The 21438-nt window shown below is 45.3% G+C and overlaps 1 protein-coding gene across 1 annotated transcript in view; it reads left to right on the forward strand.

Moving 5' to 3' along the window:
- Positions 1–15745, forward strand: part of PELI2 (pellino E3 ubiquitin protein ligase family member 2) — a 58159-nt gene extending 42414 nt beyond the window's left edge. The window contains exons 3-6 of the mRNA XM_072338794.1: positions 1072–1173; positions 5355–5552; positions 5942–6130; positions 14381–15745. Of these exons, the coding sequence (XP_072194895.1) occupies positions 1072–1173; positions 5355–5552; positions 5942–6130; positions 14381–14947 (1056 nt within the window). The 3' untranslated portion in view covers positions 14948–15745. The remainder of the gene's footprint in view (positions 1–1071; positions 1174–5354; positions 5553–5941; positions 6131–14380) is intronic.
- The last annotated feature ends 5693 nt before the right edge of the window (positions 15746–21438 follow it).

Here is a 21438-nt window from a genome sequence, read left to right on the forward strand (position 1 = left end):
CTTGATACTTATGTGTACTCCCCTGTTAGCCAACAGGCACAGTTTCTCAGTGGGCTCTCCTCTGTCCTGAAGCTTTTGTTGATGCATTGACATTGTGCACTGAGTGCAGTTATGCTTTGACATTGCACAATAAGTATTGCCTGAGAACCAATCATTAGCGCCACAGAAATGCTGTATGAGTCTCAGAGGGTCCCAAAAAGACTGCTGTGTCTTACAGCTCTCCACTGGGACAGCTGTGCTCTTATTTAGCTGGGAAATGGGTTTCTTAGTGTATGTCTTGTTTGTGGGTGTCTTTTTTCAGAGCTGTGAGCACTCCTGTGTTGGAGTGATGTCTCCATTCCGTTGTTGCTGCACTGGTACAGCTTTACCCAGCTTTACATCTCTATGGAAAGCTTAATAGGAATTTAGACATAGCCAGATTATATCGTATCATAGAATGGCCTGGGTTGAAAAGGACTACAATGATCATCTCGTTTCAACCCCCTGCTATATGTGCAACAGGAGGTGGCCTCTTGTAGCTGTGTTTTAAATGCTGAAGTCCTGCTTCACCTTTGCTGCATTCATAGCTGTAGAGATCAGTTTCCTTTGGCAGGGAGTAAGAAATACTGCAGTGAGGAAAAACACGTTGAAAGTGCATGCTCTTCCTCATGATTTATGTAAGTGCAAAGTCTGCTCAATTGCAACGACGCTCCTACCTCCAAAATCCTGGCACTTCTAATTGGAAATTGATCTAATTGTGTGCTTGCTTAAAGAAACAGAACTGATCTGGAGGACACAAAAAGCCCAATCTTTGGGGCTGGGTTCCTCTGAGGCCTGGGAACTTGGTATCATTTGAGTTAAGGCCACATGCTTGGAGTCTGAACCATGAAAACGGTAGGTATGGGTATTTTAAACCAGAAGCAAATGTTTGCAGCTTGTGATTTACTATTAAAATGAGAAATCCTGTATTTATTTACCTAGCCTTGGAGTAAATTACCATCACAGTCAGAGGTTTTTATATAGCAAAATGAATTTTATGATGATATCTATGTGGAAACTGTATATAATTTATTTTCTTTTCTAATTCAACAGGCTATCAGCTGTAAAGGTCAGCACAGCATCTCTTACACCTTATCCAGAAATCAGACGGTTGTAGTGGAGTACACTCATGATAAAGACACAGACATGTTTCAGGTAAGGATCTATGCAACTCATTCCTTTAAATATCTTTAAGGCAATACGTGAGACCACAGTTCTGCTTTATATTCTTCAGGGCGTCTTGTCTGTGGTGTGGAATTCTTGTGGCCAAATGCAGTTGCTCTAATCTGTTCTCAGACCGCTGCAAGCACCTGTTAATATCTGTGCTGCCTCACTGCTGGCGCTGCTCTTTGCTTTTACTGCAAGGGCAGTGTGGTGATTGTACAAATGTTACCAGAAAGGAACGAGCAGTCCATTTGAATTCATGAATAAGCAGAAATCATGTGCCTTCCTGCCCATGCCAGCTTCCAGTTCATCAAGTAACTGCAGTAAAAGGAAGTGGATGAGAGCAGAACGTGGGGGGAGAAAGAAGGAAAGGGTCCTGTGCTGAGTTTCTCTGAGCTATGTACCTTAACATCCCCACGTATGCATGTTTGTTTTTCTCCTTCACCTGATATTCTGGTAAGCCAAGCTAGCTATTGTGTGATGCTTATTTCAGTGGAAACTTCAAGCTTGGAGGAAAAACCAAGATGCACAACCTTTTCTAATCTAAACTAATTGGGTCCATCTCGTCAGTGACCTCTGTAATTAGAGCATCTTATCATGGATTGTTATCCCCGCTCATTGAGCCTTTCAGATTCAGAAGGGTCAGCGACTGAGTGCTGTTGACAGAAGAGGAAATGGCTCTGTCAAGATGAAAAGGTTTCTTACCTCGTGGGGCTTCTGCTCTTCACTCTATGTAATGTTTTCCCAGTGTTTCTTGGGACTGATTCAGTCCAAAAAGAGACGGAGAAGAAAAAGTGTTGCCCGTGTGCTGCTGCTTGATTAAGAAATGATCGCTTGGGGTGAACTGAAGAACTTTGGCAAAAGGAAAATAGAACTGGTTGATGCTTATCTCTTGTTTTGTGGCTCCTGAGCTTGGAGCAGCTGCAGCAAAGTGCTTGTACATTTCAGTCATCACGGAAAGCTGTTTATGAAAGGTGGAGTTTTTCTACCTCTTGTGTAGAGTAACACAAATAATTCTTCATGCTAGTGGAGAGTAGCGGGGTTTTTTTGTTGTTGTGTTGTATAGATAGCTCTTCCCTTGGTTGTATAGTATAGCGGTAGTTGCAGTTTTTACTTTAGGGAGGGATGTCAGTAAAGAATTAGCTGGAGGGATCAGCTGTCACTAATGAAATCCAGCAGCTTGAAGCAAAGCCATGCTCTACAGGCTACAGTCCAGGTGATGCCTGTCTAAGGCAGTCGGGTAAGGAAGCTAATTAAAGGTACTTCAAACCTAAACCAGGATTTTACCTTGGAGAGGAACTGTCTGTTTCAGTGTAGAGCAGCCTAGCTAACGTAGCAGCTTTCCCTGGCACCCGTTGGGATCCCCTGATGCTCAGCAGAGCAGGAACTTGCATGGAGTAACACAGTGAGACAGCATGAACTGACCCAGAGACCTACTGCACCAGCTGGCACTGCAGTGCACATCTTACTGCCGTTCTGCAAGCCTGGATCAGCTCTCAGATGCCAAGTGAAATGTCACAAAAGCTCTCATTTTTGCTTCTCATTCACCTCTGAGATGCTGCCTGCGGTTTCATGCCATTGTCTGTCGTACCTTTGTAGTTACATGACTGGTTTGACCTGTTACAAGCCAACCCATCCCATCTTATTAACAAAACGTTGGAGCTGAGTCTGGTGTTTGTAGAGCATCCCAGTCCTCCAGGAGCCCCCTCAAACAGCTCATGTGTCAGGGTTACAACTCCTGTGTTGTTCAAATTAGTCTTTTCAGCGCAGCCAATGTGAAGGCTGTCATGCTGTGACTTGATCTCGGCTTTACCTTGAGTGCTGCGTGCTGGTTCATGTTTCCCCTGCCTGTAGCTTCCTTCAGTGTGCTGCAGATAGGGGCCTGAGGGGTCTGATAACCATGTAATGGGGAAGGAAATAGTCTGGTAGATTGTGACAGTATTTTGCTGCTCAAGGCGTGTTCAGACAGCAGCTGAAGAGGCTTCTGTTAACTTGGGCAAGCCACTGGGCTTTAATTATTCTCAAGATTTAGGCTGTGGGCTGTCAGAGTAGCTACTGGAGGGCTGTTCTATGCTGCTCTGTCACACACAGTAGCAAATTCCTAGTTGTGTCTATTGATCTGCAGGATACAACTTTACTGCTGATCAATCATCGCTCGAGTAGGCAGTTCTTGGAGTTTGCGGCTTTCTTCTGAAGTTGGTTTTCCTGACCCCTGTGGAACAGTGGTAAGGGCACAGAGTCTGGAAAGAAAAGGATAATGCAAGATGGAGGATTATCTTAAGGCTTGGGGCCCCTCCTCAGGCCCTGATGAAACGTGCTGTCATAGGCAAACCATGCCATTTCTTGATGCTTTCAATCATGGCATTAAAATTTCCATATGTTCCTGTGTATAACCTATTAATTATCTACTTTATAACACCATGCACATATTCCAGCCCCTGTTCCCTGTTAGCCATGTGGGTTACATTTGTGTTTATTTTTCTGTTGTATGTTTTATTCCTTGGTGTAATTGTGTAGTGCTTTTTGAGCACAAATGCTACTGTGGAGTTTTTTGTATGAGTGACACCTAGATGAAGTGTATATGCATATGAACATGAGATTTCTCTTGAAGACAACGTAAAATGCATGGTCTGTTTCTCCCTATCATCATAGCAGAGTTCTGTTGAGTTGAAGAATGTACAGCAGTTGCATTGTGGGCTGGCAGGCTGGCTGGGTTTGCCTAGTCTCAGGAGTGAGGGCTTTTTGATAACACTGCTTGACTGACAGTAGGCAGTAGCAAGTTGACTGATGGCCTGGCTCTAACAGCTTTTAACAGCAACCTGTAGTGCAGACAACAGAAGCTGTCTGGTATATCAATTGCAAGATTCATAGCGTGGTGTTGGAAGCAGGTGGGTGAAACGATGGCACCGGTCGGAAAATAAGCCAGGATTTTCTGGTTGCATCTTAAAGCTTTGAGTGATCTGCTGGAGAGACTGCAGCAGGCAGGAGCTTGTTAAGAGCAACTTAAATAACTCTGTTATTTATTACCCTTTAAGAGACTTTGCGTATGGATTAGAGTCCAAAGTTATGAGTGAGCTTCCTGCTGCTGGTCAGTGCTGACTCTTAGCTGCACTGGGTGGCAAATAGGAGCCTGTTGGGGTAATGTTGTAGAAAACAGCTTTACAGTTTATTAGATTGAACCTGTCAAGTTTCATAAATCAGAATTTCCTACATTAAGTGGTTTTCTAAACTCTATCTATTGGGTATTCTGGCAATTGTGTTACTCTCACTGAAAGAATTGAAGTGCATGCTTTTGATGAGGTCTCTGTTAGTATTTCCTTGGTGGTTTTTCTGTGACAAGCTCATCATATTTTTTACTTCAAGCTGTGATACAGAGGAAAGAATTGGATGTGTTCCTTGAGACGCGACTTCCAGCTTGCATTCAAGAGCAGCATTGCAAAGCAGAACTGCAGATAGAACAGGAGTGTAGGAAAGATCCTGCACTGTTCCTATCATTCAGTTGTGACAAGGCTTCTGTATCAAACATATCATTTTTCTCAACTCTTAGATAACTTTTCTTTACCATTGTAGGCCGATACACTGAATTTGACTCACAGAGGTCTTAATATTCATGATGGGAGGAGATGTGTGCTCCACTAGTTTCCTTTGTAGAGTAAAAAGTGAAGTTGAATGCAACTTCTTGGGCACTGAGATTGCAATTCATGAAATCCTAGAATTGCTCAGGTTGGAAAAGCCCTTAAAGACCATCAAGTCCAACCACAAGTTTAGTTCCTGCTGTCTTGTTTTGCGCTGCATAGGTGCTCCCAGTTCTACAGCTAAACCATGTAGGCTGCAAGATATAAAACAAGAACCCTTTTTCTTCAGAAAAATAAAAACCCTGCTGGTCAGCAGACAAAAATCTGTTTCTGACTGCAGGCATTCAAGGCCAGGCTGGATGTGGCTCTGGGCAGCCTGGGCTGCTGGTTGGAGACCCTGCACACAGCAGGGGGTTGGGACTGGATGAGCATTGTAGGCCTTTGCAACGCAGGCTGTTCTGTGATTCTGTGATCCAGAAATTCAGTAGACAGTAGGTTTTTGATGTCGTCAATATTGACTTGACAAAATTGTGCCCTCAATAGGTGATGTTCCCATGATTCTTTCTAACTATACCTCTATCTTACTACCTTTTGCAGGTCGGGAGGTCAACAGAAAGCCCCATAGACTTTGTAGTGACAGATACTATTTCTGGGAGTCAAAACAACGACGAAACTCAGATTACACAGAGCACCATATCCCGCTTTGCATGCAGGATTGTTTGTGACAGGAGCCCGCCATATACTGCAAGGATTTTTGCAGCTGGATTTGACTCTTCTAAAAACATATTTCTCGGTGTAAGTAACACTACTAATTACATCACATATGAGCAAACTCAATTTTTGGCCTCTTTTATTTTCAAGCCCTCGGATTCTCTTGTTATTAGTTGATAACTTATCCTGTTGTTAGACTTCTATTACTGAAGTGTACCAGCCACTGTATTAAGAAGTAACTGTAGTTTTACATGCCAAGTTTATTACCATGGACTCTTGGTGATAATTGTCTCTATTGATGAAGGTCTACTATAATGGCTGTTACGAGTTTTTCTTTGGGTTTTCCTGTTACGCTCATTGGGAATAAGCTGCTGTTGTGGTTTTGGGTGCTGAAGACAAAGGAGTTCATCTGTCAACTTCAATCTGTAAACTCACAGGCCAACTTTCTTTCTGGGGGTGGTTGTCACACGCAGGAAAAAGCAGCAAAATGGAAAAATCCCGATGGCCACATGGATGGGTTAACGACCAATGGGGTGTTGGTCATGCATCCGAAAGGAGGGTTCACTGAGGAGTCTAAACCTGGAGTTTGGCGTGAGATCTCTGTCTGTGGGGATGTATACACCCTCCGGGAAACCAGATCTGCTCAGCAAAGAGGGAAACTGGTAAGTGGAAAGCAGTTGGTCATTAAACCAGAGTGAGGGTAGAGGGTACCAATAGCATTGAAGTACATGTGTGCTACAGTACGTTCTTGTTGCTGTTCTGTTTCTACTCATACAGAATTCTCTTTAGTTTTCTCCTAATGTCACTTCTTTCCAACTGAGGCAGCACCGAGTGTAAAAGCTAAACAAACTTTGCTCTTGAATCTTCACCTCTTAAATGTCCTTCTGAGACATGGGAAGATCTGGAAGTTAGTATTGCAAAAGACAGCTCCCCTTGCACTTAGAACCTTGAAAGAGTCTGCTTGTATGCAAAACGAGTTTGAATAGCGCTGCTTCTGTTTGATTTACCTGTTACTAGGAAGATAAAAGGAGCCCTGCTAAGTATATTCCTGTATTCTCCTATGGAGCAGGATAGCTTTGCCTTTACCAACAGTGGAAGGCTTCAGCTGCCAACCTGTGCCTGTGTTAAATTCATCATCCATCTGCTAGGCTTTAAGCGCTGAGAACAGGGGGGAGAGGATTTTCATCCCTCTCTCCTTCGTGCCTGTATTGGTTTTAAATGTACAGATGGAAACAAAATGTACAGAAGGTATACAAGTGAATAAGTAAAGGAAAAACTCACCAATGGTGGTGCCTTGACTGAAGCAGCTGAGGCAGTCCTCCCTGGTGAGCGATCTCCAAGAGATACTGCTCCAGTGGGAGTCAGCCCTTAAATGAGGTCTCAGAGGGGATGGAGTCAAGCTCCACCCCTTCCGGGAGCACAGCTACATCACTCTCACCTGTGCTCCCACAGCTGACCCCATACTTGCCTCAGCTGATTAATCAGAGGTTCAGGCTGTGATTACCAATCTCCCATACACTCCACCCCTTCACAGCGTGAACCAATGATTAGGTGAGTTTTCCCTTATCACAGAGACCCAACGCGACGCTGATACAATTTCCCGTCGCACCGAATGCTGATGTTATTCAAATGATGATTGGATGGGTATTCACGATCTTCCGTGGGCCAGTGCTTGATAGATGTTACTGGAGACAAGCCATCTCGAGGTGCAGGTCCATTTGCGTTTCATCAGTCCACACAAATTGTTCTCTGATGGTCCTAGAGGCTTAGAATCTTAGGGAGAGTAATACAGATGTTTCAAGGGTACCAGGAGAGGAAGGTCTGCCCTCCAGGGCAAGATACAGGCCGTATTCTTGTCTTGGGTCAATACTTCTGCTCGCACCGGATTATGTCCCGGCCTCCGATACCATACCCTCTGGCCAGATATCTGTGGCTGTATAACTATATCTGGCACCAGAGGAGGAGTCCTGATCTGCCATAGGGACATGATGGGTGTCCCTTTAGCAATAAAGACCGGAGTATTGACCACGATGTCAGTAGGCCATGTACCTATCACCGAGGGGGTAACTGAACCTCCCACCTCCAATAGTCTCCCCCAAGGTGCAAGTAGGCCACACCACTTAGGTCCTACTTGCACCTTCCAGGGCCAATTTATCTTATGGATTCCTGGTTTTAGATTCTCAGGGGCAGGGAGCAGAAGATTATTGTCATTACCAACCTGCGGTTTTACCTCATTATCAGCACCTGTAATTTGAATCCTAAGAGGGGAGGCCCATATAGTGTGTAACATTTTCAGAGCACTGGGTCTGCCATCCCGAGGTCTTTCGTTCAAGTCCCGCAGGGTTTCGTATAATCTTTTTGTCCACCCCTGCAGGGACTGGGAGTCTGTCTTCAGGGCAGCCTTAAGAATACCATTGTAGCGTTCAATAAGGCCTGCCCCTGTTGGATTATATGGCAGATGGAATCGCCATTCAATGTTGTTCTCTTCTGCCCAGCGCTGTATCGCTCCAGTAAAGTGAGTCCCTTGGTCGCTCTCGATGACTTGAGGTGTCCCATATGCAGACATCAGTTTAGTGAGTGCCTTAATTGTATATGCTTGATTTGCCTTTGGTACGGGATAGGCTTGCAGCAGTCCACTTACAGTATCAACGCAGGTCAGGGCATATCTCGCCCCCTCAGACCGAGGGAGGGGCCCAATGTAATCAACCTGCCATCTCTGAAGAGGACTATATCCTCTAGCAATGTGGGATGTTGTTTCAGGCAACGGTCTTGGTCTCATCTTCGAGCAAGCGTCACAGTCCTGACATGCTTGGACGATATCAGATAACTGTACAGGCAGCCCCCATGCTTTAGCAGCTGCCCACATTATCTTTTGTCCAGCATGCCGTAGCTTCTGATGTAACCATCGGGCAATATTTTCGGATTGTGAATTCCCAATCCATCGAACTCGGGCCAGTGTGTCCGCTTCATCGTTTCCTGGTGACTGCAGGGGTTGATGACCAGAGACATGGTAGACACATACCGTCCTGTGTTTGACTGTATTCCAAATGTCTACCCACATGTCTTTCCCCCAGATCGGTCGGGCGTGGATAGTCCATTCCTGGGTAGCCCACTGCGTAATCCACAGAGTAAGCCCCCGGTACACGGCCCAGCTATCCGTACAGATGTTCAGGATGCCATCACCAGGTTCTTTAGTTATAACCATCCACACGGCTCGTAATTCTGCCCATTGGCTGCTCTGACCATCCCCCTCATCAAACCAGATTGTCTCAGTAGAGGGATGGTATGCTATAGCTCGCCACTTGCTCGGGTTGCCTCTGCTGGACCCATCCGTATACCAGGCATCTTCAGGAATAGGATATCTTCCTTCCTGAACAGGGCTCTTCTCTGGTGGAGCGACCATTGGTTCTTTCGGCGTATCACTGCGATATGTCACTGGGCCTAAGATCTTCTGTAATTCCTCCTTGAGTGGAGACGAAGACAAGCTGCTTCTTTGACTTAGATAGGCGACCCATCGTGCTACCGTCTGTGCTTGGGCCACCCCTGTCTTAGGAAGGTGAGTTAGATCTCTTACCCACCCCTGGATCGGTAATGTAGTTTTAACTATAACCTCTGCTGTTTGCGTTATTGGCTCTACCGCTTGTAACGCTGAATAGGCAGCCAATAACTGTTTTTCAATCATGCTGTATCTTTCTTCTGCTCCGTGCCAAACCTGAGACCAGAATCCAATGGGGGTTCGAACAGAACTCTGGCGTTGCCACAGGCCCCAGCCAAAACCATCCTGGGTAACATGAACGTCTAGTTCAGCTGGGAGGGTCGGATCAAATATACCCAATGCCTGGGCTTGTTTAACTGCCAGCTTTGCCTGTTGGAAAGCATCTTGTTCTACCTTCCCCCAGTTCCACGATTGACCCTTCTTGGTAAGCTTATACAATGGCCTCAACAACTGAGCTAAGTGAGGTATAAAGGAGCGCCAATACCCTAATATACCTAAGAACTCTTGTAGCTGTTTTGATGTTGTAGGGACTGGGAACGCTTGGACTTTATCCACTACTGCACTGGGTAGTACTTTGGTTTTTCCGGACCAAATTACTCCCAGGAATTTTACAGATAGCCCCGGACCTTGCACCTTCTGTGGGTTTATAGCCCACCCTCTCTTTTGCAGATAAGCTATCAATAAATCTGCTGCTTGTCTCACCGCCTCTAATGAATCGGATGTTAACAGGAGGTCATCAATATAATGATATAAATTTACATTATGTGGCTTCTGCCACTTAGCCAGATCACGCGCCACCAAATTATGACAAAAAGTAGGTGAATGCACGTACCCTTGCGGCAGAACCTGAAAAGTCCACTGCCTGCCTTCCCATGTGAATGCAAACTGGTCTTGTGATTCTTCACTAATCGGAATACTGAAGAATGCATTCGCTAAGTCTAGGACACAGTGATACGTTTTAATTTCTCTACTTAGTGTGTCCATTAGGGAGGCAATATTGGGTACGGCTGCATGAACGGGCGGCGTGACCTTGTTTAATTCCCTGTAATCCACTGTCATCCTCCATGTTCCATCCGATTTTCGCACTGGCCATATTGGGGAGTTGTACGGGCTATGTGCAGGCCTTATAATACCCACTCTTTCTAATTCCTGCACTGTTTTTGTTATTTCATCCTGCCCACCTGGGAGTCTGTACTGTTTTACATTAGTAATCCGACGTGGCTTGGGCAGACAAATAGGCTCATGTTTTGCATGGCCTCTCAATATTGTCTGAATTGCCCGGATACTAATGCATCTCTGCCGCAACCGGAACTCTCCCACTGTTGTGTGGAGAGCCAGACCCCACAAGATATCAATTCCCAATATGTACTCCGGAATTGGAGCAATAGATACCTTGTACTCCCGTGGTGGGAGGCGCCCGACCCCCAATTTTACCCAAGTTTGGGTGACTGGAACGGTCTGTCCCCCAAAGCCTCCAATCATTACTTTGTTCCCTCTGAATTTTGTTGGGTCTCCATAAATTATAGATGTTTCCGCCCCCGTATCAACGAGGGCCATAACCTTCTGCACATTTTCTCGGGACCAATATATTGTCAATTCCACATAGGGCCTCCGGTCCCGTCTAGAGGCCCTAGGGTGACTGACGTCCCTCATCACGCCATAAACTGGGCCAGATTCAGGTCTTTTACCTCTGATGCCTCGGGTACTGTGACCCGAGGCACCTGAGGTGGCCTCTTTTTCCTATTTGGCACGATAAAGTCTTCTAGATTCCAAACTGTTGTTGGTCGTCGTTCTATAAGCCTTATCCCCGGTCTTTTGGGGCGGTTTTGAAATTTTTGTTCATCCTTCAGCTGTTTCCACAACTGAAGCAGAACGTGATTGGGCTGCCCATCAATTTTGGCAAATTGAACACCTGCTCGGAGTAGATCATTAAACATTTGTTTTCGGGACACCCTAATGGGTCCCGCCCGAGGGGTTCGTGGAGCCGATCTCCTGGCTCGGGCTATTGGAAAAACTTCAGGATCTTCAATTACTCTAATATTGCGCTTGGTTCTTAGGCGCTCCGTTTCCCCCAGGTCCGCTACCAATTGGGCAGCATGCTGGACTGCTGCCTCTGCGGCCACTAGAGGATTCAATATAGAAACCAATGTTCCATACATATGTGAGGGAGCCTGTTGTAAGATTAGGTCCCTCATTCCCGCGGAAAACTTCACCATGTCCGGACTAACAGATACATCTTCATAGACAGCCTCTCGCATGCCTAGTTCCCGGATATAATTTTGTAGGTCTTCCATAGAAGACCACATTCCTGTATGTATTGGCATGTCTGTTTTATTTGACCATACCATACGGCAGGCAGCCATTATCCAATCTACGATCGAATGATTCTCTTCAGGGAACTGGGACCCTGAGTACAATCTCTGCCTCAGGGCAGGATGGACTGTTATAGTTGCTAGTTTAGATACCTCGGAGCCGCTAACTATTACACTTTCTGCTCCCGAGTCCCATAATCGTAACAGCCAGGCTGGGACACTTTCCCTTGGTCTTTGCCTGAAGCGCTGTACTAGATCCATAAGTTCGGTGGGCGTATATGGACGTGCTGTTACGTGTAAATAGGAGTCAGCAGGGGTCCATTGATCAGGAGGCACCCCTGCTGGTCGCTCCTGGACTTTTTTTGTTTTTTGGGTTACCATAGGGCGGACTTCTAATAAGTCCGTCTTAAGTGGCTCTTCTAGGTCAGATTTAGTGACCTTAGTTTGATCCGATGTTTCAGGATCCTTACTATCATCCATTGTAATATATCTAATTTGGGGGGTGTTTGAAAAAAATGATGAATTTTTCCCCGTTAATAGATTAATTTCGCCCTCCAATTTTTCAATGCGGGCTTTTAATAATTGATTTTCATGTTCAATCTTATCTGATTTAACCTCTGCCTGATTTAAAGCATTCAATAAAGGCCAAGCAGCCATGGATGCAGCCATTTGCCTTTCTTTGGTTGTCAAAATATCTTTTTGCAACCCCTGAAAGTATTCAGTTAGATGGTAAGGGGACATATTGCCCGTCACCCGTAAGGGCCCCCATTGTTCGATAATCGTCGCTAATTGAAAATATGGGGACGCCTCAAACCCTGGTATTTGTCCAGGGAGGATTTTCCCTAAGGGGGTGATCTTCTCCCCCTTGAACCAGCTAAACACATTCCACAGGAAAGACATTTTTTTTTCCGATATTTACAGGCTCCTACCTGGCTCGCCAAATGTATTGGTTTTAAATGTACAGATGGAAACAAAATGTACAGAAGGTATACAAGTGAATAAGTAAAGGAAAAACTCACCAATGGTGGTGCCTTGACTGAAGCAGCTGAGGCAGTCCTCCCTGGTGAGCGATCTCCAAGAGATACTGCTCCAGTGGGAGTCAGCCCTTAAATGAGGTCTCAGAGGGGATGGAGTCAAGCTCCACCCCTTCCGGGAGCACAGCTACATCACTCTCACCTGTGCTCCCACAGCTGACCCCATACTTGCCTCAGCTGATTAATCAGAGGTTCAGGCTGTGATTACCAATCTCCCATACAGTGCCAAAGCTGCTTTTGTGCTGCTGCCTCTAGTTCTCATTAGTTTAATAGTGTTAGAGGTATCCCGTTTGCTCATGCTGAACTGACTTACCCAGTTTTGCTACTTGCTTTGCTGAAAACTGACTCCTTCATTGGGTTTGGAAAACGAATGCAGAATAAACTACTGAAAGTCCAGAAGACAGCCTGGAGGACACATTCAGTCAAGGATTCTCTATTTGAACCAGAGTTTTTTGTATTTTATTTATTTTTTCCTGCTGGTAGTACTTTATGATGGTGACTTTTTATCTGTAGTCTGTATCATACCATTTAGGTGCTTTATTCAAGGATGATACGCGGTTAATCTGAATTTAAACTAGATTAAAATGTGAATGCCAAATTGCTTGTCATTCATGGAATTCTTAGGCCGGTGTGATGACTTCATGTGACCTACTTAATGTCCAGGGGATTTATTTTGTCTTAGTGGCATTTTCTAGTCATTTTCAATGTACAAACCTGGGCAGTAGGTATGCTGCCTCTCCCTAATTTCATTCAATGTATATTCTTCACAACTAAACTGGGAGCAGTGGCCTATATACTTTGGAAATTAAAATAAATTAGAATATTTCACTGAAGTACAATGTGTTTAGCATAATCCCTTGGAAAATGTATCGTGATTACCTGCTTTCATTCAGATAAGAGAAACCCTTAGGCAATGCTTATTGGGGCTGTATTTACATGGAACACCTCATTGAATAGAGGGCTAATTAGTTTGGAGGAGGGGGGGGATTCATTGCTCAGAAGCTGATGGTTGTGTGGCTTTGGTTGCAGAACTTGTCACTTGAGAAATGTGACTTGTAATTCACTCTGTGATAATACCTTTGAATGTACCTGTGCATGCAGCTGGTGTTGCATTTATCACTTATCCATAATACGTCTGCAGAAGAGCCTTTCACTGTTAAGAAGGAATGCTGTGGGGGTTCATGCTTGTGCAAAATGCTTTGCTCCTACCACAGGCCAAAAAATGCTATCTGAGTATCAGGACAGTCCTGGGTAGTCGCTGGTTTTGGTCCAAAGAGGATCTTAGTGTGAGCAGCCCCATTGCCAGCCCACATGGACAAAGAGTTACATGGGAGCTAGCTGGCTGCCTTGCTGATGCAGCCCTGAGGGAATGGCAAGTTTCCTCTTCAATCTGTGGTGACTTATCAAAGGCATGAAAGGCAAGCAGTCAGTACCAGACAAAAAGTAATGTGCTCAGAGGTGAGAGTTGTTACAGGATCGCAGAATGGTGTGGACTGGAGGAGACCTTGAATGCTATCTGGTTCCAAACCTTACCATGGGAAGGGACACGGTATGAAGAAGTTAGTGTGATGCCTTCACAAAGAATTACAGGAAGGAAATCTGCACGGTACCTAGTATTCCCATAGCATGTAAGAGTTGCCAATTTAAGATCTCATTTACCAGAACTATGCTTACTATAATCTTAAATACGGAAGAGATGAGAAATGAATTCAGACCAATAGAGGACCATAAAAAAATAACAAGACAGTTATTTGGCATGCTGGGGAAAGTAAGTATTTCTTGAGAGAGAGGGTGTATTTACAGACAGAGTTGGCAGTGTGAAAGTGGCATCTCAGGCCTGACCACTAATTTTGGTTATCATGCTGTGGATGCCCTGTCCATCCCTGGAGGCGTTCAAGGCCAGGTTGGATGGGGCCCTGGGCAGCCTGGGCTGGTATTCAATGTGGAGGTTGGTGGCCCTGCCTGTGGTGGGGGGTTGGAGCTTCATGATCCTTGAGGTCCCTTCCAGCCCAAGCCATTCTGTGGTGATGATTCTATGGTGATTCCATGGTCTTTGTGTTCCACCACTAGGTAGAAAACGAGACCAACGTCCTACAAGATGGCTCCCTCATCGACCTGTGTGGAGCCACCCTTCTGTGGAGAACAGCAGACGGACTGTTTCACACCCCGACTCAGAAACACATCGAAGCTCTGCGGCAGGAGATCAACGCCGCCAGACCTCAGTGTCCCGTCGGGTTAAACACTTTGGCATTTCCCAGTATCAACCGTAAAGATGTGGTGGAAGAGAAGCAGCCCTGGGCATACCTCAGCTGTGGTCACGTTCATGGCTATCACAACTGGGGACATCGCAGTGACACAGAAGCTAACGAGAGGGAATGTCCGATGTGCAGAACCATTGGCCCCTATGTGCCTCTCTGGCTTGGCTGCGAAGCAGGTTTTTACGTGGATGCTGGTCCTCCAACTCACGCTTTCACCCCTTGCGGACACGTTTGCTCTGAGAAGTCTGCAAAGTACTGGTCTCAAATCCCTCTGCCTCACGGTACTCATGCATTTCATGCTGCCTGCCCTTTTTGTGCAACACAACTGTCTGGGGAACACAACTGCGTCAAGCTTATTTTTCAGGGTCCAATTGACTGATATCACTTGGCGGTGACCACGATAACGTTTTGTTTAACGACTTACTGTGAAAATTTTTGCCACTAACTCTAGATTTTACCTTTTTTTATAACGTTATTAATAGGGTGGTAGGTTGGGGATGGGGAACTGACAAAGGAAACGGTGAGGAACTGTGGTGGAGTGGGATACATTGATACCTGGAACTCAGCAGATATCAGTGGGGTTGCATGCTCAAAAGCAGCGTATTCACAAAGTCTTCTTGGTCAAATTGTAGTATATTTGTATTCTTTTTATTAGTACCCTGGATCAGAAAAAAAAAAACAAAAACAAACAGATGTCTTAATGATTTTTTTAAGCTGAGATTTTTTAATGGAAAGGTTTTTCTTCTAAACTTTGACAAGCCTTTAAAACCTATTTTTCAAACCTAGAAGGAACATACAGAATGTAACTGTCTTTAATTTGCAGTGTAATTTAACTTGAATCTTTTCTCAAGGGGCTAAAGCAGAATGTGTGGACAGCCATAGGTGAATGTTCACTAGAGATAATTGGATACGTAAGAGAGAAAAATTAGCTACCTAAATTGTAGAGTATAAATGTAATTAGAATATTTATTATGGTATAACACAGCTGGCCAACAGGGCATCAAGGATTACTTGAAACTGAGGAAATCCTGTTTGCATTGATTTCTTTTCAGTCTAATACATGTCCACTGCTCATTATGTGTAGTGTATGGCTGGGTTTTGTTTTGTTATTGCTACCCCGTTTAACTTGCATATGGTGAAACCTCTTTTCTACATACATACATCTGGTTTTAAGCCAGCGTTCTGTGTACGTGTAGTCTGATCTCTTTATTTCTGCTTAGCTTAGCTTGCCCTTAACTGCGCCTCGCGTGCCCAGAACCATTGGGTTGAGATGTAGCAAGCCTTGAAATCTGAATCCAAGAAAGGGATGTAGTGCTACAGCAAAACAGAAGGCTCAGGTGCAATTGATACTGAACCTATTTACATAGACCTGACTTCAGGAAAGCACTTCATTAACATACAGGTATAATCCCACGGATGGGATTTAAGAATCTTAAGTGCTTCAATGGATTGTGGTTCTACACTGTTATGGTTTGAAGTAAGACGAAAACAAAGGTTAAAAACAATATATTGAGGCTCACCAGTAGTGGGGTGGTACATCTGAAGTGGATGGCTTGTAGAGGAGCTGATAAATATTTACTACAGAGATAATTAAATGAGAATTGCATATGAGTTGTACCCTGCCCACCGTTAGCGTCACTTCATGCAGAGTGAGACCTCTGATTTGGTCCCTGCCTTTTGCTTTCTGTGCTCTTGGTATCTGAGGTATCAATCTATCCAGTCTATAAAGAGAAACATGGGAGAAAATGACAGCATCTCCAGGTTCAAACTCAGTTCTGGTTAATCAACTGTAGCTTTTTTTGCTATATTTGCGCCCTTTGTATAAATAGATAATTTATATGATTTTAATATATTCTGTATATATACATATATATATACTTGAATTGGCCTGTTCATATTTTGGTTGTAAAATTGTTTTATAGTTAACCTTATAAACATTCAACATGTCCCTTGCCGGTGGTGGTGGTGGGACGTGCTTTGTCTGCTGCTGGTTTTAGTGTCATTTTGCTGTATAAATGTTCAGCATTTTAATTGTTTGAAAACAGCTTTACTTTTTACTACTTTTTTTTTTCCTGTTTTTTTTTTTAACGTTTTGGCTCCGTAGCATTTTCTCTTAACAATCCAACTTTACACGTTTGTCCTGCTCAGTGACTGGAAATAGGATGCATCTTGTTAACAGAAAACGATATGCTTCTTCCTAGTGCCTTCTCAATGAGATCCTCTTGTGATTCCGTGTGCTGAGTCCTTAATCCCACCAGACAACCTTGTGGCTGATCTTCATCAAGGATGGCCATCCAACCAGACGGGGAAGAAACGCCTTTGGCCTTCAGTTCCTCCTTCTGGTTTGTGTCATAAATGTGAAGGTGCCTCTTCCCTCTTTCTATTCAATACGAGTTCCTCAGGTTCCATACGCATAGTGCAGCATGATTTCTGTTCAGCATATACCTCATCCGTGAGAGGCAGTCTCACCTTCACCTCGTTCCTATTGGACTCGGAAATACTTCGCTTCGTTTCTCATGAGAGATGCGATGAGAACATGCTTTCAGGAAATGCTGACTGTTGAATTCTGGCTGTGAGTTGTGTGTTTGTGCTTGCTGGGGGGGGCAGAAGTCTTGGGTTCCACGTGCTCCATCAGCCTGGGGTGGCAACTGCCTTTTCCTGAGCTTTAGCTGATCGGGACAGGGCACGCCTGTTCTCCTTTTGAGCCTAAACAGATGTAAAGCACAGGTTCCAAGGCACCTCCATCATCGTGCTTCACTTGCTTCCTTTTCTGTTGCAGATTAATTGCTGCTTTGGGGCATACATACAGCTGTACCCTGTGCGAAGTGCACGCACAGAGTCAGAGGAGCGTGTGTTGGAAGTGCCAGCACACCGTCTGGTCACTGTGTTTGGCTTGCATGCAGTGAAAGACAGGTGAATGGTTGGTATCAGAGGGAAGAGTCCTTTTGAAAGACTGTTTGAAGCAAAATTCCTTTGCCTTCCCTGTCGGCAATTCTGTATGATGAAAACACTGCAGGAGGGATAAACTTCTGTCTGGGAAACAAACTTCAGCAGCCCCCCCGTATAAACCCAGGTGCTTTGCCATGAACACGACTCAAAGCTAGGGTGAGTCCTACAGGGCTGGCTTTTCTGGGAAGGCAGAGGAGTCGGTAGCCTTGTTGTCCTCCAAACACTTGGAAAGCCACGTGTGCTGCTCTGATGAGACGAGGGGCTGCTCAGTTTCTCATCTCATTTCTCATCTCAATAACCACACACCTCCCCATTCTGTTAACTCATCTGGAAGCAGTAGTTTCTAGACAAGCAGGATCAACCCGATTTGGAAAGATAACTTGAGAACCACGCTCATACTTTGTTTTTGAAAGCTCATTTCACGATCTCAGTTTCTTGCATACCATTTCAAGCACTGGCAGCACATTCTGTAAAGCCTTTTTTTTTTAACCTGTTAACTGTTGACTCGATTCAAATGCTTCAGAAACAGCTTTGACTGCATAACTTAAAAGTATTTTTTCTAGTCTGATCTTTAAAACAGGGAAAAGTCTGTCATATCCGTGCATGCTGGAGCTGTAACACTCCTCTTTTTCCTGGCAGCTTCTTGGTAGAGTGCTGAAGTCTCAATAGGCAGCTCAGTAGCGAGTGTTGTTCTTTCATGAACCGTGGTCCAACTTGTACAAAAGAGTCAGCACGATACTGCATTTTAATCAAGGGGTTTTTTTTTATCCAAGCGTGGTCACTTTGTGCCTGTGGTACAGTAGTAGTACTGTACTGGCATAGCAATTAAAGGAGGGTTGTGTTTCTGGGGGAGGATGGGAATGGGGCTGAAAGGAGACGAAAGCTGCTGTCGGATTGCCTCCATGAACTGCTGTGCCAGGAGCTGTGACTGTAACTGTTCTGCTTCAGAACCTGGTTCATGCTGCCCAAAGCTCTCACTTTTGTTAGGAAGCCCCACAGTAGATTGGGAAGGCCGTGGGTCTTCGCAGGAAAACGCTGGACGGTGAACACGGCAGTGCCTGGAATTGAAGGATTCTGCTTCAGAGCCTGAGCAGGGAGTGGAGGTGCTGGGATGGGGCTGCCCTGAACAGCTGAGAGTCCCATGACGAACTGCAACGCACTCAGATGGGATTTACTTCTATTAACTCTTTGTACCTTCTGAAATAAGCTCTTGGCTGGGGCTGCGGTAGCTCCCCCTCTGCTGCTCACTTGTTTTTCTGCTGTTCTGTTTCTGGAAGCATCTAGTTATATTTCTGTGCATCTGGTTCATTTTTCTGGGCTGAGAGATCCTTTGGTAGCGGTCTGGCCATCATTGTAACTGATGGTCACTGAAAAGCATTTTTAACGTGCTAGGAAAGCTGACGTGGCTTGACTCGAGTTTGAAAAGAGCTGTGCTTGTCCCTTTTTGTCAAGGATCATTCTGCAGGGAATGGTAAGTCTCGTTTTAGCCACAATTACTGCTGACTTTCTGCACTGGATGTGGATGGGTGGCTCCCACAGGATGGGCAGGTAGAGCCATTAACCCAAAGAGCTGAGAGGTCTGTTGGGTGTTGGGGCTGAGTAGATGCGGGCAGCCCAACTCCTGGAGTATTCTGGCTGAGGATCCTAATCATTTACTCAGTTTTCAGCTTCTTGTGAGTTCCTGGTTCCTTTCTTTCTCTACTTACCTGCCTAGTTGCAGGTAAACCAGTAAACACGGCTTGAAAGGAAAGCAAGGAAGAGAACTTAAGATGCCGTCAGGCTTGCTTCTTTTCAACCAAAACAAAGTGAAGCTACAAATGTCTTTTGCTTATTTTCTTTCTCGATATTTGTATTCCATGAGCACTCTTTACAACCTTTACACTCGGTGAATTAAAAGGATGAGATGAGCTTAGAAGATCGGGCAGGTTTTTGGTGGCGTGGGGTAGTTGCTGGGCTGAGAAGTTGCAGCGTGCAAACCGGGTCCCACTGACTGCATCAGGGCACTTTGGTGTTGATGTCCCTTCTGTTTCCATCGCGGTGCTTAAGGATGGGCGCTGTGGGATCAAACATGCTGCAAGGAGCCCCTTGTTGCCGCCTCACAGCCCTAGGAACAGCCTCAGCCACACAGTGTGATGGAGGGTCACCTTCCAGCAGCAGCTCGTAGACTTTCTGGGTGCGTTTGTTGTAAAGCTGGTCTTTTCTACACTGTGTGAAATGAACTGATTTCTTTGCTGTTGTACCCGTGGAAGTACAAGCCATTTGATGGGGGAGGAGGGGGGTGGGGGGTGGGTAGAAGAAGAGGGAAGGAAAACCTTCATAAAACAAAAGATTAAAATGTTATCTCAATATTCTCATCGACTCCTCCAGTTTATTTTTCCCCTGCTGATCGATGGTCGGCGCTTGCCTGGGATTTGCATTGCCGTATGAACGTTCAGAATGCCACCACTTCTCTCTTATCCCCTTTCCCTCTGTTCCTCAGCAAACAAAAGCTCACACCTCTGAGGATCCTCAAGCATCGTGGTGGATTCAGGTGTGAGTTGCCCTGAAATTCCAGTTGATTGACACCCCTGGTGTTTCAATGGAGCTGTTTGTTTTCAATGCCAGCTGCCTTCTCGCGGTGTTAACGGTAATAGCGAAATAAAAGCAATTTCCAGGAATAATGTGCTTTGTGACTCCTGAGGTTCATTTCCATCACGGTCATTTGGTGTTTCTTCCCTGAGAAGATGCTCTTGGGTGAAGGGGAGAGGAAAAGCTTTGGGATACCAATGTGCACTTTGTTTGCAGAGCACTTCTGATGTCTCCCTTTTCTTTCCCTTTCAAGGCATCGCTGCACGGATGCATATTTTTAGGAGGAACTTAAGCAATCTCTTTCATGTTAAAACAAGGCAGACAGGAGTTTGACAGAGGTGTCGGAGTTGTCTGAGCCCGATTCTTCTTTATTCTTTTAAAGATGTAACTCATGTCTGAATACAGGCTTGGGATGAGGGAACACTGAGCAGCAGAAAGGAGCTCCGTGGCTGTGAGCTCTGGGAAGTTGCTGCTTTGCTCTCTTGTGCACGTCGTCCTGTCTCATTGGGAATACAGGACCTTGACCTCCACTGCAGCTGCATGAGCATCCATACTTCGTGTTTCCTTTTGTCGTTTTGCTTTTGTTTGGACAGGATTTGTGGCTTGGATAGAAGATTGGAGACATTCAAGGCCAGGTTGGATGGGGCCCTGTGCAGCCTGGGCTGGTATTCAATGTGAAGGTTGGTGGCTCTGCCTGTGTTGGGGGGGGGGCTGGAGCTTCATGATCATTGAGGTCCCTGATTTCAGCCCCTGCTAAGGTCAGAGATACCTCCCAGCAGCTCAAGCTGCTCACTGCAGAGGAGTGGGAGCAGATGGCCATTAAGGGTCCCATCAAACTCAACCCGTTCCATGACTCTGTGATGAAGAACCAAAGCGTCGAGCAGCTGAGTGAGGTCCTGAGGTGCTGCGAGGGGCTGTGTGAGCAAGGAAATACTTTGCAGTAGTAAATAAAGCAATTATCTGTTTTTCCAGATGCATTTCAGGCCAGGAGGCCGAGAGGAAATTCCTAACTGACTGCCTGTCTGCGGGATAATGCTGTTTCCATAGGCCTCCCTGCCAAGAATCACTTAATTATGAGTAATTAAAATAATAATAATAATAAAATAAAAGGGGGGGAGGGAAGGGGGGGGAATTGGATTTGGCTTAAAAATGCTGAGGGAGTTGGAGAGTGGAAAATGGAATAATGGAGTAAACAGAAGTGAAGGCAGCGATGTCCCCAGTGTGTGGGACCCTGTGAGCACCGTGTGCTGCTGTTATGGGATGCAGACATGGGGCTGCGTCCCTCTTTCTTCCCTTTGGCAGCAAACTCTCTGTGTTCTGCTGCAGGGATTTGGGGTCGGACTGAGGGCGCTG

Source organism: Excalfactoria chinensis, chromosome 5, assembly GCF_039878825.1.
Source record: "Excalfactoria chinensis isolate bCotChi1 chromosome 5, bCotChi1.hap2, whole genome shotgun sequence".
NCBI classification, from domain to species: Eukaryota; Metazoa; Chordata; class Aves; order Galliformes; family Phasianidae; genus Excalfactoria; species Excalfactoria chinensis.